Genomic DNA, 19,061 nt, shown 5'->3' on the forward strand with positions numbered 1-19,061 from the left:
TGTGGAAAAACATATGGTCCAAAATGTGGGTAATGTGCCCCGGTGAGGTCTTGAGCTCAAATTACTGTCTGGGTCGACATTCAGATGTTCTTGTTGTCTCCATATGGGGTTCTTCCATGTTATCCAATTTCCCTCCACTTCCAAATAAACTGATTCTAGGTAGATTGGTTACTCCCACTACAGTAGGTTTACAATTGTGTGTGTGCTTGTGTTTGTGCGTATGTGCATAGGTGTGGGTGGTTCCCTTTAATGGGCTGTGTTCCAGCCAGGGTGTATTACCCAGGGATATGCTGCAGATCCACCACGATTCTAACCAGGATAAGGTGATTATTTAAGATAAATGAATAAATGTAATATATTCCTATAAAATAGATTCTGTAGCCTTTAATATAAGCAAGAGCATTAAGTTAGATCCTTAACTTTGTGACATTTATTTGAACTTTTATATCCCTGTCTCGTCTCTTTCTTCTCTACATGCATCTCTTGCCCTCTGGGTTCTCCTCCATCTGTGAGTGCGGACACATTGACACTTCCCTGAACTTCCGACAGAGAAAGTCAAACTGCTAATCCCTGAATCTGATGCTTCAGCATCGCAGACAGAACGCAATCCTGCAGAGAACCTTTGATTTTCCTCCCTTCTTGTTTTCCTCCACTGCTCTGTTTCACAGGCTTCAATATGCAAGTCCTTGGAGGAAGATCCTAACTAACAAATCTGCTCTCTCTTCCAAGCGACAGAAGGAACAACACTTCCATGTTTCAGAACTGCTGTCCACAGTGAACTTTAACCACTGCAGTACAAATTAGCAGTGTACATGCTAATTCATAGCTCTGATACATAACTACTTTCCATCTACATCTGTTTTCATGTTTTTTGATCCATTCTGACCAGCTAAGTTGATTGGAGTTAAGAATCAATTTGCTAGCTGATTATAACAGTCAACTGCATGCCATTATTACACTTAAAACCCATCAACACAACTGGAATGCATGGATAGGGTGTGAAAAAGTTTGAATGTATTGGGTGAACTATCTCAAAAGGGAAACATTTTCGGTTAGTGATGATAATACAGTTATTATCACTTAGTTATAGGATCACTTAGCCTACTACTGTATATCCCTACATGTGACCCGTCATATCAAGTCGGGTATTAAATCCAACAGCAAAAAATCAGTTGATGAATTATTTTACTGATCTTTTTTTTTTTTTTTAATGCCAATTTAAAGCAATTTAATGAACAATATCCAAACTGGTTACGCTAGTTGTCATGCATAAAAACATGCATTTTTAGGGGGAGCAGGAAAATCCTGGTGTTTCCTCTTTTTTTTACTGTCATGCATTCCTCATTGAAATATTCTAAAAATAAGATTTGGATGGAGATTTCTGAGGTGCTCCTAGTGAATAAACTTACACTGGACATTGCTCAACAACGGTAGATAATACGGTGATAATACGGTGATAAACTTGGTACTGTAGTAATGTGAAGCTTGTTGAACCAGAAATCTAAAAAACCAACATAACTCAAATTATATGAAATGCAACTTAATACCTGATTTGAGCTGCTGGGTCACAACTATCTTTACATTCTTTGTAAATCTTTGCAATAATCTAATCCCAATTTTTATCCCAATTAGTTTGAGCTCAGAACAGTGAGTCCAGTGTGAATCCCAGTAATTCAAAGCTGACCATGTTGGGCTCTGGACCAATAATCATAACCCATAAGGTTCATCGATATAATAGGAAAGCTGAAGACAAAGCTTTATATTCACTGCCTCTCGTCTTCTCCGATTCAGCATTGAAACAGAGCCTTCAAACTGTTTTTCTTCACATTTACTTTATTAACATAATACACACTCTTGTCTTCCTTCTTTTACTCCTTAATTCATTCATATTGGATTTTGAAGTTTTTCCGTGAGTCGTCCTGCCTTTAGTCATAGTTTTCAAGCTGAAATCTCATTACCACACTATATCCTTCCTCCACTTTGTGTGTTACCTAATTCAAGCAGTTATTCTTTGTACATCGCCTGCTACATGCCCATTCTTTGTGTGTGCAGTTTATCAAATTGTTATTTTGGATTGTAATTGCCACATTATTTTTACCGGCAAACTGCAATACAAGTAGTGTTATTCATGTGGTTTAAAAATTCCCATGACCTATAGCTTTAGGGAATTGCACATTCAAAACTTTCTGATCGTACAGACACTGAGCAGTGACCTGGGGAAACAGTGAACTCTGGCTAGCTTTAAAATAAATAAATAAATAAAAACTCAACACTCAGTTCACCAGTACTTATGCACAGCATTTCCACCGCATTTTTATAATACACAACTGTAATATGACAGACACTGTTGTGTGCTTGAAGGCACAAATTGAGGTGGTTTATTGCTAAATTTAAAGGTTCTGTTTGAATTACCAACGTAGTCTTGTTCGCCCATTCATAGCACTATTTCTGTGTATATAAATAAAACAGCATCAACATTTCGAGTATTTTAAGAATGTATTTCACTAACACAATAAAACTAAATGCTAAGAATTATTTTTTTAAGTCAGATTCGCAACATTTTGTTGGGGTCAAACATTCAATGTTATCCCATGAGTTGTCGGCGAGTAGCTCCTCAGAGTAGTGGTGGCTCAGTGTCTCAAGGCATATAACTACATCAACAACTAATCGAAAGGTTATTCTGTTCAAGCCCCAGCTCCAAGTTGCTACTGTCGGGCCCTTATGTAAGGCCCTAAGCACTGTCTGCTCTAGTATAATAGCTGACCCTGCGTCCTGACCACAGCCTCCTAATAATGGTGGGATATGTGTAGAATAGATACGTAACAGAACTTCAGTGTGCAGTAATGTGTAATTGACAAAATAAAGATTTAACTTAGCATTAGTCTGTTTTTGAATCATAGTAAATGTAAATAAAAAAATTAAAAAAACAAGATCAAACAACCAACAGTGTTCCAACAACTGTAACACTGCCGAATTAATCTTTGAACAACCTTTAAAAATTTCAGCCTCACATACAAATACAGTGTATATATCACACATTAGTTATCTCAAAATCCATTTACTACTGTATGTGCTGTACCTTTTAGTTATTTCCATACGGGAACATACGGTAAAGTATATTAGAACAGAAACTGAACAATTTTTAAAATAAAACTCATAATGAACACTCTTATAGGGGAAAAAAACATGATAAGGGGGCTAAATAGTTCAGTGTTCGCTCAGCGATTTGGTGGTAAATTATAGGAAATTAGTCAAAGCGTATACATTTAAAATAAAATGCAACTGCTAGACAGAGATACCACTAAAATGCTTTTATCTGCCCTACAAATAAATGTGATGTTTGCGGTAATTAAATGCTCTTAATTAGATGGCTAAATGACATCAATTCATTAGTAAACAGAGCATTCTGTCCACTTTAGACTGAAGTGATTAAGTGATATTAAGGTATTTTTGTTATACTTGAAATACAAATTAAATACACACATACGAACTTGAAATTGCAAATTACCTTATTACTACCACACAGAAAATACAAATAAAATAAAAGGCATTTCATTGCATATTATTGATCACCTCTTACTATTGTTGAGAAGAAAAAAAAACTCATTTTAACTGTTAAAAATTTCCAAAATACATGGTGTATTTTGGAAATTTAGCTTGTTTTTTTTTTCTGCACACCCGGGCAATTGTATCAGAAACATGCATAAAGTCCAAGGAACGCACATGCATATAACGCTGATACTGTGCATTCTCACACCATGGTTGTGTAGACGTGACAATCTATTTCAAGGTGACCTGTTATACAATTTTACTGGGAAAAAAGCCATTCTCAGATGTGGATGCACTTTGGTTTTAGGAAAAATTATACAAGTAAACCAACAATAAAGGAAAAACTAAACAAAGGGACTAACATGCAACATCTGTGAGAATGAATGAAACAATCCGAAATACTAGCTGGCCTACAGTGACAGCGTAATTCATGTGTCATGTTTGTAACCTTCAAATATTATACAATAGATAAATAATGAAACATAGATATATGATATAATAGAAGCTCATGTGAGTAATTGTAGTTGATGTACGTATGTGTAATACTGTATACTCTTGGTGAAGTGATATTAAATATTAGTGGGATTGATTTTTAGGAAACACAACAAGTGCAAGACGCATTGTACTGTGCAGTTAAACCGATTATTATATTAATCGAACATTTATTGGTTTACCCAAAACGATTATTGATTATGGGATGGTTACCGACTCGCATCATTACATATTACTACTGAATCATGTACATGACAAATTGCACACTTTATAATTAACTCCCAGTCCTTTCATATACTGTAGGTCTGAATTAGATCCATGTTCAAAAGGAACTGTCTTTCGGTCGAAAATTCTCAATGGAATCTTTCATATTTGAATCCACTATAAATAAATACAGTCAAACTGGATACTACTGTGAGAAAAAAACAGAGAGTATTAATGAAATAAACAGTATAAACAGACAGAAATAGATTTAGCTGCTGTATGTGGCTGACTCACGCTCCTGAGTAAAGCTGGGAGCAGATATTTTTTTTCTTTGCTATATTACATGACTTTCTGGGTTATATAACTTCCCTGTAATGCATTTTAGCTCCAGAAATAAATTATAAAATAGTATAAGGTAATAAGGGGTGAAATGTCATCAACATCAAAAGATTTTTTTTTTTTTCGCAAGAAATACAACTAGATTCTGTGGGAGCTTTATAACCTATACTTCTCATACACTGCATATATTTCTTCAGAAGATTCTCAATTCTTCATCTGTCAGCTTCTCGGCTAGGCTATTGTATTGTTCTCATTCTCGCTTCCTTTCCCTCTCTGCCAATCTGTCTCAACTTTCCCCACCTTATTTTTGATGTGTGAAGGATTACTAGCATTCTGAGTATTAAATACAGCTCAAAACATTTAAATAATTCAAATTAACAGTGATAGTAGCAGAGCTATAGCGGATGAGCACAAAAAAGCTGAATCTCTCTCTTTCTCTCTCTCTTTCACTGTCTGTCTCTCAGCTTAGTAGCTCTGAGGGCATTTTTTTTTTTTTTTTTTTGCCTAGCACATCTTGCTCCCTGGCTCAGGGCTTCGCCATCCTCACAATCAGTATGCAGCTTCCGTACGCACTGCTGATCCGTCTTTACGAGGACATGGAGTTGCTGTGCTTTTATCCCCAGCCTCCACCCGCCCCCGGCTTCTTCACTGACACCTTCACTTGCAAATCCGCCAGCGATCTATCTCTCCTCCCAGGCCTCTCACACACCCGTGGGAACCTTTACAAAGATCAAATCAATACCAGGATATAAACATGCATCAACTGAAGTTTGTGTTTCTCACTCTCCATGTCTTCGTGTAGAAAGTTAGGCTCCTGAGCACAATGTTGCAGTTCACTGCAGCTGAATGGACAAGTTAAGACTACAGTCACCAATGACCTGAACGTCCACGGGATGAAAGAAATTATACTTCAATGATGAAAGCATCAAAAGCTGTTAGAAATGTGCATGAGGATAAAAGTCACTATGATATATTAACATGGGACCCAAAGCAGCTCTATAGTCAATCATGTTGAAAATTATTACAAAACGTCTATTGCTTACTGACTTCTTGATGCCTTTTCTTTCTGTTTTCAGATATTTATGCCCAAAGTATTGTTTTGTTTTCGAGAATGATAAAATGCAAATTCTGAAATGACAGACTCACCTGAAAAGGGTAAAAGTGCTGAGACTCTTCATGTAGTGTGTAATGAGGTTAGAGAGCTACGGTTCTTATAGTGGCGACTGGGGATCCTCATGGGTCTGTAAAGTACCTGTGATTTTCTCATTTTGTTGCAGCTGTAAAAACCACAATCCGCCATTTTTAAAGTTATTATGTCTATAAATAATGTCGAGTGACAATTTTTAACCTCAGTTCTGAAAGTTTTTAAAAAGTTGAATTAGATGCCGCCATTAACAAATCTAGTCATTTTTGCTGCAAATGTGTTTGCCAGAACTAGCCTTAAAAGATCCATATTTTACAAATTCTTTAAATTACATAAGTCTCAGTGGTCTGCCAAAGTGTGTTTAATAATGCAGATAATGCATTTTTATTTCTCAAACTTCCTGTATTTTACTCATCCACCAAATGCGCCATTTCAATGTCTATAAAAATGAGCAAATGCTGAGCCACACTTCACCAAAGAACAACAAGATGGAGCAGGGTATCTTCTTCTATGAGCTCACACTAAGGGAAAAATCTAATTGTCTTGTTTAAGCCCTGGCCAATAAAAAAAATGGAAAAAAATACAAAAATCAGTTCATGTTTTTTCATTCTCATGTTTTTTAGTATAAAAATTACTCATTAATTAATTTTGCTTATTTAACCTTGGTGTGACCTTGACTGTGGACGAGTCAATTCCAAAATAATTCCATATAAATCATACAGATGTTCAACACCCATTACCCTTTAGATATTTTTTGCACAAATGCACTGACATGTTGGATGCTGAATGCTGGATGGACAGACAGACAGACTGATGGCAAGGATCATGGAACTAAACTACTGTAGGCAATATACTGTACTTGGCAAAAACTTGGGGTCTGAGGGATGTGTCTATACATATGTACACACACATTCACACATTTTACTTACATTTAAATTTTATAAAAAAAATTTGTATGCTGTAAAATTATTAATTCTTCTGTTTTAATGGATGTGGGAACAGGTTTCCGTGAATAATCCTGCATATTGATTTGTGCATGGGTTGTTCTCTTTATATCAGACCACAGGCTTTTACTAAAATATAAATACAGAGACTGCAAAACACTGCATGTTCTCAGAATCGCTTCTGTCTTGAGTCATTATATTGTTTAATGATTCATCCACAACTAAGTCTTAACCTCTTGGTAGAAATTGGCATTTTCTTGTAAATAGTTCAGGTTCTGAACAAATATTATGCTTGTTATAAGCAACCTTCTTAACAGTTTGAAATAAATAAAAGAACTCTGACTTTTTTGGGCCCTAATTGTGCTCAATGATATTACAATTGATTTTTAAATTTTAGATTTACTGCCTTCCTTTTTTAAGAAAGGCAAATTATCACCTGTGAGGCGAATTCAAGCTTCATCACTTCATCCAGTTTACTTAAGTTGTACGCTGTGAAAACCGGGCAAGGACACTAACAATAAATTAACAAATTTAATAAATTACAAAGATAATAATTTTTGAAAGACAATAATTAGTTTAATTTATTTCAGCTATTTTCATTTTTTTTATGTTAAATGTAAGAATTTTCATATATCCTTTTAAGGAATATTATTAGTTACTAGTTATTACTATACATTATGAGAATTATTTATTTCACAGTATAAATGAATGGTTTCTCCACTTAGCTGGGTAGAACATTTCATGGACTTTGTGTAGTGTGTAGTACTGTATTTCCAAAAACCATCCGTGCCTATTTGTGCCTAGAGTTAATTCTATCCAGGCAAAATGTTTAAAAAAATTTCTTTTATTTCACTATTATGTCATCAGAAACAGGCTCGTAAGGAAGCCTCTGCCACAACACTTTCTTTCTCCCTGATTAGATTAAATTGTCTCAGCAACTGATTTAAGAACAGAAATCAATTACTGCACTCCTCCACGTCTGTATCACAGTAAAACACGCTGGATATGAAATGGTCTTCGCCTTTTCCTGTTTAATCTGTGATTACGCCTTCAATTTGTTCCGGTGTTAACTTCCCCCACTTTGTTACCACACCATCATCACTGAGATGTATCACCTTACGCCGTATATATTACAGTCGTTCCAAATCTTTTAATTGCTGTTTGACATAACAGATGAAGTCACGGCAAAATCCCCAGTGCTGAATTAACTTACCGTCTCACGGTGTTCATCTGTGTCCAACCGGGCTTAAATGATCACTGTAGGTGGTAATCCAACATAGTATTACAATATTAATACAACCCCGGGGATTTTGTTCTGACCGCTAGGCTAGAACACACTTCGGGTTTTATCCGGACTGTTTAGATTACCTAGATTTTTTTTTTAATGAGGACAAGCTAGAAATAGCAATGAAAGAAAGAAAAAAACATTACATGACCAGATAGGATTCCAACGCTAAGAAACAGCATCTCTATAATCACCCAGTTGAAGAGTTCTAATAACTAATACAAAGTTAGTAATTCTAGTTCTCATTCGAGTTGGCAGGATGGTGAAGCCACTCGTCCTTTATTGCTCTACATAGCAACAGCTAGACGGGCGTCTGCATGTTCGCGTTGGCAGATTCAAGTGCTGATGGCTCTGCCGATGGAGAGAGACCGCTCAAAGAGACACGAAGCGCTGAGGATGGCACAAAGTAAATGAGATTCATTGTCTGGCCGCTGTCTATGCACTGAGAGAGCGCATTCAGCAAGGAGCGAGAGGAGTGAGAAAGACTGTTTAAAGGTCAGGACTGCAGACGGCTGATGAGCCAAGCGCCCAGCTTCATTTTGAGCCAAATATGATATTCTGGAGACCAGAAGGAAAAATAAAAACCCCAAACACCTAAAAGAGATTCACTGGACCACTCATTGGGTACAGTAATGCCTCTTGGCCAAGGTAAATACGACTGTCAGTGAACATACTGCAAGGTGTACTCTCAGTGTGTGATAAGCTTTTTCTGCAGCATTTATAATTGTAAAAAAGAAAAAAGAAAAAATGCTTTATCCTGATCAGGGTCATACTGTAGCGTGTACTACAATTTATTACCTTTATTCATTTATTCTCATTTAGGTGAATTATTCCAAGACTCCTGTATTGTTTCATTGATATGCAATGGATATAATCATTCAGATGTATCAGGGCTAAAGGCCTTGTAGCTTGTTACTTTACATACAGCCAATCGATGTAAAAAGAAGATAATGGTGCAACAAATATTGACTGAGCGCCACCCAGTAAAGCTGTGCACTGCCTCTGAAAGCACTTATTTTTGCCTTATACAGGGATGTGACAGGTATTTGTATGAATGACAGAAACTTTTCTTTCTATAAGGAGCAGAGCTGTCACGACCTACATCACTATTCAAACATATATTTAAATTATTTTATTTGAGCATGAAAAGGCAAAAAATTAAATGAAATAAAATGTTTAATAATCTGATCACTCGCACTCCCTGTGACCATTAAAAACTGAAAAGACATGAAAATTATGTTTCTACTCTGTATGTTAATTGGCCTTTTTTTTAAAACAATAATTTTGACAACCAAAGAACAACAGCATTTTTTTTATTTTATTCTTTCAATTATTTTATTTTTTAGCTTATTATAAATCAGGCCAGGTATTCCCATTTGTGGATTTCTAAGGGTTTTACTGTATAAATATATAAAAAATAAAATAAAGAGAATAAGCACTATTCTTTATAATTATTGGATAAGGTAGAAAATGACGAACATTATTTATATTGCCTGATTGTAAAATTCTCTGCTTAAGCAGGGATGCATTAAGTTTTATCATATTTGTTGTATGCAGTATGAACTTCTGTCTGTGGCAGTGCAAAATTAAAGACTCATCAATATTCAAATGCATTGGAAAAAAAAAATCTCATGCTCATAGCTAATTAAAATTCAAATTAACTTTTTTACAGAGGTTTGATGGCCCCAGTAGGCAGCCATACAAGTTTGAAAGAAATACAGACTTTCAAGGGCTTGCAAATGGCCTGATGTGCGCTCGTGTGTGCTGCTTGACGATTGACTGTGCTTTTTTAAGTCAATATTCACAGCACCCTTCTCTTTTCTGAGGACACGTCAATCAGCGGCGAGATTCAGAAAGCAGGTAAACAAATTTATCTAGGCACATTAGCATGTGTCCATTAAAACAAAGCGCTGCGATGGCTGAGGGGGAGGAGGGAGCTGGATTTGGTTGAGGATTTGCTGTCGATGCCATTTTCGAAGAGCGATTTTAATGAGGAATTTCATTAGTCATTTTCATTAGTGACTATTCGTGCGTGGTTGTTTTACGTCAATGTCCTCTTTTCATTTCGGGGCGGCTGTGTGTTAAGGCCTTGTATTGGATGATGTTCACACCGCGATCTATTCAGTTGAAAAGGTTTTATTAGGAGAAAATAATAACAAACTGCAGTGAAGGTCTAGACTGTGACAATTTGCAGTCAGAGTAAGAATAATATTCTGAATGTGACCTTCAATATACACAAACATGTAATGCATTATAGCATTAGATATGGAATAAATCACTGCTAGTCTTATTGGACAGTAGAATGTAAAAACCTATCATGATGATGTAGGTGGTCCAGATGTTCCACATATGCATTAAGCAGATGGGTATTAGGTGTGAAGCCTATTCAAATCCATTTCACGCTTAAACATACACTGTTTTTTAAGGGAAATTTTGAACATTTTGTACAAAGGACTATATTTCTTTCACAGATGAGGCTGTTCAACAGTAACAGTACCTCATCCCTACTTTATTTGGAACTGTCAACAGTCTGAACAGCTTTTCATGGATTGAAAGCCTACCAAATGTCAAATGCAAATGGTTAATTGGATAGCTCCTGAAAAATAACAGAAAGTGTTATAAAGCTTCCTTTAAATACAACTCAGTGAGATGCTAAGGGAAAAAAGCAATTAGATAGCATGTCTTCTGGTCTAGTGTAGCAGGCTAAGAGGAAAAGTATAAAATTATGGCGTTTAGTTTTTCTGTAGATTCATAGGCTCTGGTCTAGTCATTTTTTTTTCCCTGACAGTAATGTGCTAACAATCAAATACGAGCATGCGGCTTTCTGTAAACAGCCAATTAAATCCCTTGATATACCAGCAGACGGGAGAAGACATTTTCTGATATTTACATTTTTTTTTAACTTGTCTTTCCTCACACTTTTCAGCGTCGGAGAATCCCAAATGGATGGATAGATAGTTTCTCTTGCCACAGAGCTGGACAGACAGGCAGGCAGACACATACAGGGACAGGCATGAATGATTGGATTCACTGCACAGATGTATGGGTTTTTGGCCTGGCCTTGAGAAATCCATCCCGAATTCAAACGCATAACGCAGTAGTAGTGTCCTACTGTTTGACCAAAGAAGGAAAAACACTAGATGTGAAATGCTCTGTGGTGTTTAATGGTGACAATGTGTGCTAGACGATACAAGAAACGACAATGACTGATGAGGTCTGCTAAGAGAATACTGATGAGGATGCTGTTTACACTGCTACGTTTAAAAAAAATATATTCAACGAAAAACCCAGAAGAACAACAGTGTACCAGGGCTATGCATCAAATCACAGACTATGTCCTAAATAATGTCCCAAATCAGCCAACAGTGTTTCCGCAAGTGGAAATGACACATCGCCACACAACACGTCATGTCATTTAGCCACAGGTGCCCATGTAACAGCCACAGGAACAAGTGCCAGTTTTAATATCCAAACTGTCCCACCTAAACTTTTTTGTGCTGGATAGATTTTGAGCATCAGCTATTTAAAAAAAACATTGCAGTGGAATTTGATGGCTCTTTTATTCATACAGCCAACTGCAGTAACAAAACAGACACTGGGAGACAATCAGACGACTCTGTCTTGTGTCCCAGAAAACACACAGCCACCTACCATCAATGTCCAGACGTATCAGAAATACACAAACACAACACTCAAGTCTATGTCATTTTTAAATTGAAATACTAATTATGTGCTCTAAAATTAGTTCTCCACAAAGAAACCATTTTTTTTGTTATCTATCTTAGTTGAACAGTATTTTAAAGTGTCTGAAACACAATTAAAGTTGATCCTGTAAATAACATAAATGTGCAAGTCTAGTGAAGACTGATAGAGATAAGATTCTGCATTAATTAAACACATGGCAGGAGCATTGTTAGCCTCTTTCATTACTTCAGGAGCTTTGCTACCGTGTATAATGGAAGTCTACTCAATTAAACATTGACATACTGCAAGTATACACAATACAATAAGAACATATACATGAAAATATTATACTTATAGAATTGTTATAAATTACAGCACTGATATTGACATAGAACAAAAACCTAATGGGTAAGAATTAGCTAGTTATCTCGGTCGAGAGGCTTCAAAAAGGAGGCAAAAAAATCTTCGACCCAGAGACCAAGAGGGCAGGACTGTTATCCAGTTCACTGTCAATCACTTTCGCTCTTGTTAATCCTGAGCTCAGGTCTGTTTGGTGTTTTGTGTGTGATCTCCAATAATTTCCCTCAAAGGATCAATAAAGTCTATCTATCTATCTATCTATCTATCTATCTATTTCAGTGATCACAAGGTAGGCTTCTAATCCACTAAGAACCTAATAAGAAATTAGCGGCGACTGAAGCTATCATTTGTTCAAAATGTTTATTCCTTTGGCAAATAAATATCATTCAATTCAATTCAATAAAATTTTATTTGTATAGCGCTTTTAACAACGGTCATTGTCACAAGGCAGCTTTACATAATGAAGCATCCACCATTTTTTTTGGGGGGGGGGGACATATGTTATTGGTGCTTCGGATTTATCATTTACTATTATTATTAAAAATAATAATCCATTGTATGATTTGCAGTTCCTTAAATGACCACTTAGGTAAACTGGCTACAAAAGTAAGGTAATGCCTAAAGACTCCCATGTTAAAATGTTCAACTTTATAACAGAAATAAACATGTTTGCAGGCCGGTACAAAAATAGTCTTGTTCTCCATAGCTAGATTTCCGGTTTATGACCGCTGGGGTGAATTAATGAAAAATTACATTACAACATAAAATTATACATAATTATGAGCATGGCCCACAGCTGTACTGCAGGTGTCAAACAGCTAACCATCTACTATGCATCACTTACTGTAGCTAACTAGCTAACTGGAATTTGACTTCTCTTCTGTGTAGACCTTGCAGAGCATTCGTGATCATGGGCCGACTAGTAGTCAATCAAACCCAAACAAACCTCAACATATGACTAAGGCATTGGACTACGGTTCGAAAGGTCCCAGGTTCAAACCCCACGACAACCAAGTTGCCACTGTTACACCCTTGAACCTTGAGCAAGGCTTTCAACTGCTCACATGTATAATGAGATAAAAATGTACGTCGCTCTGGATAAGGGCATATCCTAAATGTAAATTAACATTTGCCAGCTTATCATTTTAGCTAAGCTAAAACTAAGCCAACTAGCTTGTGGTAACTGGTATAAGTACAGTAGGCAAGTTCCAACCAAGAACTGTGCTCCATTCGTTCTGCCCCTTGGCCCATTTATGGATTAACTGCAGAGTCATCTCCTGCCAACATGGCAATGAGCAGCGCTCCGTTGAGCTTCAAAACCGTTCTTTGGAAAAAGTATGGGTAATGTCACAGCGGGTATGTCTGATTCTTTTTGACGCAGTCTGTGATGGAGCTTATAATTATGGCAACTGTAAATTACTATATAACATACTACCTTAATTAATTACAACACCTGGGTCAGAATATCTCTTAATATTTATCCACTTTCTCCATGCAGTACCACTGTATATACTGTACCTGTGTATACTGCTCAAAGCCATACACTGGGTGAGCATTTAAAGTTTTCTACTGGAATCTCTTACTAAAAACGATCTTCAGATAATCAAGAAGACGGTCATTATAAAACATCTTTAAAATATTTAAAACCTATCTATGATGAATTTAAGGTGAATATAACGAGCACGTTCTAAGTTCAAACAACTCACTCTATCTCAATTAATGGAATAACTTTAATGTTAAACACCAAAACCTCCAAATATAATCGTTATCTCTTTTTCTGTCTTTTCTGTGTCTGCAGGCTTCAATGAGGAGCTAATTATCATGTCTGCATGCCCAGAGGTAGGTGATCTTATTAACTGACTGTGTCACAGAACCATTTATCAGTAGAGTTATTATGGCCTCCTCGAGCAAGCTATATATGTCTTTCATTAAGGAAGTCTTTCAAAGACACACTACTTTTTCTGAATTTGCTGTGAACAGCCTCATTAAACCTGATGGAGAGAGAGAGAGAGCGGGATAGAGAGAGAGAGAGAGAGAGAGAGAGACAGAAAGTGAGAAAGAGAGAGAAAAAGAGAGAGAAGGAGAGAGAAGGAGAGAAGGAGAGATGTCATTCGTGCCCGTGCCACGTAGTGATGTACCGCTGTGATAGATGCAGCTTTAGCAAGAGATTAACTGTGCTATTTCTGGATTAATCGTTAATACAAACAACTAGAGAATGCTATCGGGTCAGTTTCCAACAGACAGGCTCGTGCTCTTGCTGCATTGTCAGAATTCCAAGAAAGCATGCGCTCCATCATATGTGTTCATTTGCCATGGGAATTAATGCAATCATACAGATTTTGACATGTGATCCAGGAAGGAAGAGAACAAGCTGGGGCCAGCCAGCCATCTTAGTTGACTGAAAGAGCTTATAATAAAAACGATGCTAGTAAAAAATGCGAGCAGTCACAAGAATAAAAACAGGCCAAAATGCTTGCTGTCAGCATAACAGCTCACGTCGGCTGCCCAGCGTGTCTCTTGTACTGTGGCGTTTTTTTGGCTCTGCTCTCTGACTGATCCGTGTAGATGCAGATCTGTCAGCAAGCACGAAGCAGTGAGCCTCGGTGCCTGCGCACTCCCAGTCTCCTTCCTCCACTGGATTATTTATAGCGTAGTTCCAGGGCCAGTACTCACAGGCTTAAAGCACATTCTTCCAAGATAAGCTAACTCTCTCGTCCAGCAGACGGGGGCATCTTTAGGCGGCAAATAAAAGCGCTTCCCTCTGACACCCCTCTCACGTCAAAAATCCACCAATAAGCCAAAGCTAACTGTGGTGCTCTAGTGGCACAGCATCCATCCACATGTGTAGCGAGGCCCTCTGGCATCTCTGCAGTTATGTTTGAGGGGGATATTTTTTTTTTGTCCCTCAGGTCCAATTTGTGTGTCACATTACATCTCGAGTACAAATGTCTTATTCTATGAGTCGCTAACTAAGGTGGGAAAAAGGTTCCTCTTGTGGGGTTTAGACAGCGAAGAGCCATAGAAAAGCAGATGAAACCCTGACCTAAATGTCTGGTCCCAATTGGGATGTCAGGCACTGAGCTTTTTATAGCAATTACACACAAAAAAAGATTTTCAGACATAAAAAAAAGTCAGCGGGACAAAAGAGAACTTGCAAAAGACTGGACATGAAAAATACAATGGGTATTATGTGGCGAATTATTTTGTCGTTTTAGGAAACATTTCATTTGTCAGAGCTAATCTGGTTGGGTTTTTTTTAGCATTAAAGGAGCAAGTTGTAATTTTTAGAGCCCTCTGCTGTTTGTGATGTGAGTTACAATTGCAGTGAACCCCCTTTTAAGCAAACAAAAGCTTTGCTTGAGACTATAACCTTACTCAGTCCTTTATGATTCACTACACAGGCTGGTACACTGAATGCAGATAAGAAAGGCCCAAAAAAACTTTTTAAACATATAAAAATATAAAAATGTAGTGATGTTTTTAGATATGCGACATGAATCCAAGAACAAACAGAAGTTTTTGCTAAACATAAATATGTCACTTGAATTAACAAATGACTGTTGATGTACACAATGTGTTTTCCATTACAGTGCCCTTAATTTAATTTCAAGCTGAAAGAAATAATTTAATTAATAACTAGCCAGGAAATAAGATTATATTCTAAGAATTCAGACAATACTATAAAATGGCTGACACACAAATCGCTGTACTAAATGGTAAACAGGGAATAATTTCAGTCACTTCTCATGTATGCCTTGTGGTGTATCTTTTATGGAAAAGGGACCGTTGATCAGGTCTGCTCAAAGGGACCGCTGATCAGGTCTGCTCAATAAGCTCGTTGAGCTAATTTCAGCTCCAGACAAAAAGCCGTACTGTATACACAAGTTATATAAATTACTTTTCTCTAATATACAAATTGCAGCTACGTAGCCAAAATATTGCATATATTCAGTGCATAATCTCAGAGCCGTTCATCGTTTGATTCAAGAGGCACATGCAAATAAGGCAGATTTTGCTTGGTTATATTTTGTAATAACAGAAGAGCTTGTGAGCAATATTTCTACCACATACAGTAGAACTCAATGATGTTGAAAAGTTTTTACTTGCTTTTACTAATATGCAACTCTTTAAAAATAAAATAAAAAAATAGAAGAAATAAAAAAAACTAACCATTAAAGATGGCTTAATATTGCATTTTGCTTACCTAGAAATAAAACGTATGCATGTTGTAGTTTCATTGAAGCATATAAAAAGTCCAACCATACCCACATGTCCGTTTTGTCTTGCTGATGATTACCATTACTCATGACAGAATGATCAGTCTGTCTGCAACAATTTAAAATCACCAGGATTTTGTTTCTGTTTGTTTGTTTTAATTTGTGGGAGTTGGCTCAAGTCTTTACAACCTTTTATGTATCTGTCGTGAAGTTGGAATGCTCTCCATCACAGTGTGCCCGTGGCTGGAGATCTACCAACATTTGGAGTTTAGTTCCAGCACACCTGGCTGTAATATTCAGATGATACTAAAGCGCTTGATTAACTGGATCAGGTGTGCTTGATTAGGCCTGGACTAAACTCCACAGGAAGTGCAGACTTCCAGAAGCAGGCCTGGGAAGCTGTGCCGTGTTGGGGGTTTACTTGGTAATGTTAATAAAATGTTAATAAGAAAAAAGCAACGAAGCAATGAATGAGCTGGGGCAGCGAGTACCTGCTGGCTCAGAGGTTCAGTAAACTGGAAAGTGGATGAATATGTTACAATATGCTTATCTTCTGTTAAGTTTGGACACTTTGTAGCACAGACTCCAGTCCATGCTACAAAAAAATGTCCAATCTGTGCTACAACAAGTTCACCCTTCTTTAAGTTTGAACACTTTGAAAATCCAGTGCATAGAATTTTATTTAGCTCAATAAACTAAACAGTGTAAAAAAAAAATGTTTACACTGAAAAAAAAATCTAATTCCATACTATAAGCCATCTACATTATCCACTGCTGCAGATGCATTAACTTGAGCTGCACTTTCTTCTTCAGTCCTGTCCGAATTCGCTTTATGCCCCGCGAAGAAAATCTCTTATGCTTTATACTAGGACGACCCCAAGATGCAGACGGCTGCAAATACCGCAGTCTGATGGGAGCGCAATAGCTCGTGCTCGCGCACAGATACCGGACCCGTATGCTTCTGTCCTCTACAGTGCGACAACCAGATGTCTGTGTATGCATGTAGTGTTTTGAGAAACTATTAAGACAGTACGATCGCGAGCGGTTTCCGACCCAGGACAACTTAAAGCACTGGTACTGAATTAACCGGAGTACGCCGCCACTCCCTTTTAAGAGTACCGGACAAGGAATTGGGTTTTCACAGAATTTCCAAACAAACACGTACGGAATTAAAGGAGACTCTGACAACTAGTCTCTATTAGAAGCAAGACTGTTTTTTATTTTTATTTTTCTTCAAGTCCTTCTGCTCTCCAAATGCGACGCTTAACCAGTCCCGTTAATTGACCACAAACGTCTAGTCTATTAGCTATATTTAATAGTGAAAGTAGAAGTTAGTCAGACACATGCACAGCCTCGCTCTTCCTCTCTACGCTCTCCATCATCATCACCGCAACTTCGCAGCCACGAGCGGTGTGAAAGAATGCGCGCGCACAAAACTTCTAATTCTCTAAACCTTGTCCCCAGGATAGGACTTGAGGGAAGAGTGTGTCTGTGTTTGTATGTGTGTGTGTGTGTGTTTGCGCAAAGACAGCCCAAGCCAACTCCCTTCACCGCCGCAGGCAATAAACCGGTGCGTCCTCGAGCGCTCACCTTTAACGACAGTCCCGCAGACGCTGCAGAGCACGAAGAGCAGGTGCTGCTTCAACATCATAATGTTCTTTTTTTTTTTTTTTGGTTTTTATTGTATGTATTATTTTTGTTTCTTCCTCTCGGCCAAGTGTGCCGGCGTCCGTGGTGCGTCTTCTCCCCTGCAGATGACGGGCTTATCCGGCTGAGTGCGCACTTTTTTTTTTAACAGAGGAAGGGAGCACGCGGACTCCACGGGTTTGCCGTGACGCGCCCGGAGCGGAGCGGAGCGGAGGCTGCGCTGTAGCCGGCCTGCAGAGATACGCTCCCCGCCACAGTGATGAGCAAAGTGCCGCTTCAGCCACCAAAGCCGTCAGCGCGCTACCACCAAGCGCTAAGCCCCGCCCATTCCCGGGTTGCCAGATTGGAATAACTGTTTTTAATACTATGAGGCTTTTTTAACAAAACGCGCGATTTTAATACCAGCCTCAACAGCTTCAATTGTACCAGATACAGCTTATGCTTTTTAAATCATATAACACGTTTGCGTAAAGAAACATACTTTTTAAAATCGCTATACGCAATAACTTAATTATTTAATAATTTAATAAAAATGTTACATTTCAGGATAACTATCATCAGTATTTGGCAACCCGGACCGACGCCCGTTTGACAGATAGAGACACCTGACCAGTACCTCAGCCTCTTGCAGTCTCTTAAAAAAGAGTTAATGTCTTCCTTTTAAAGTTATCCATCTGAGAACAGCATAATCAGTCACTAATAAAACTGTTCTATTAACCTAAAACAAAACCTTTCCTTAATACAGTGTGTAGACTCTCAGCAAGAAGAGTTTATTTCTTTATACTGAAGTTATGCATCTAAAAACAGCATAATTATTCACTAATAAAACTGTTCTATCAACCTAAAAAAACTCTCTCTCTCTCTTTCCCTCTCTCTCTCTCCCTCTCTCTCTCACTCTTATTGTCTATACCACTTTATTTTGTGTAGAGGGTTGTGGTGGGCCTGGAGCCTATCCCAGGAGACTACAGGCAATTTGGGAACGCCAATTAGTCTAATCTGCATGAATTTGGACTGTGGGAGGAAACCGGAGTTCCTGGAAAAAAACCACGAAGCACGGCGAGAACATGCAAACTCCATGCACACGGGTCTCGGATGGAGGGGGAGGACTCGAACCCTGGAGGTGCAAGGCGACAGTGCTAACCACTAAGCCACCTGCCACCAACCTAGAAGTGTAGGCGCTCAGCAAGAAGAGTTTT

At 37.8% G+C, this 19,061-nt stretch overlaps 1 protein-coding gene across 6 annotated transcripts in view; it reads right to left on the reverse strand.

The window, feature by feature from the left end:
- The window catches only part of cadm2b (cell adhesion molecule 2b), a 191,920-nt gene extending 173,816 nt beyond the window's left edge, over positions 1 to 18,104 (reverse strand). For all 6 annotated transcript variants that reach the window (XM_053506662.1, XM_053506657.1, XM_053506661.1 and 3 more), the window contains exon 1: positions 17,809 to 18,104. In XM_053506662.1, coding sequence (XP_053362637.1) covers positions 17,809 to 17,869 — 61 coding nt within the window. In that variant the 5' untranslated portion in view covers positions 17,870 to 18,104. The remainder of the gene's footprint in view (positions 1 to 17,808) is intronic.
- Between the last annotated feature and the right edge of the window lie 957 nt (positions 18,105 to 19,061).

This window comes from Clarias gariepinus, chromosome 11 (genome assembly GCF_024256425.1).
Source record: "Clarias gariepinus isolate MV-2021 ecotype Netherlands chromosome 11, CGAR_prim_01v2, whole genome shotgun sequence".
NCBI classification, from domain to species: Eukaryota; Metazoa; Chordata; class Actinopteri; order Siluriformes; family Clariidae; genus Clarias; species Clarias gariepinus.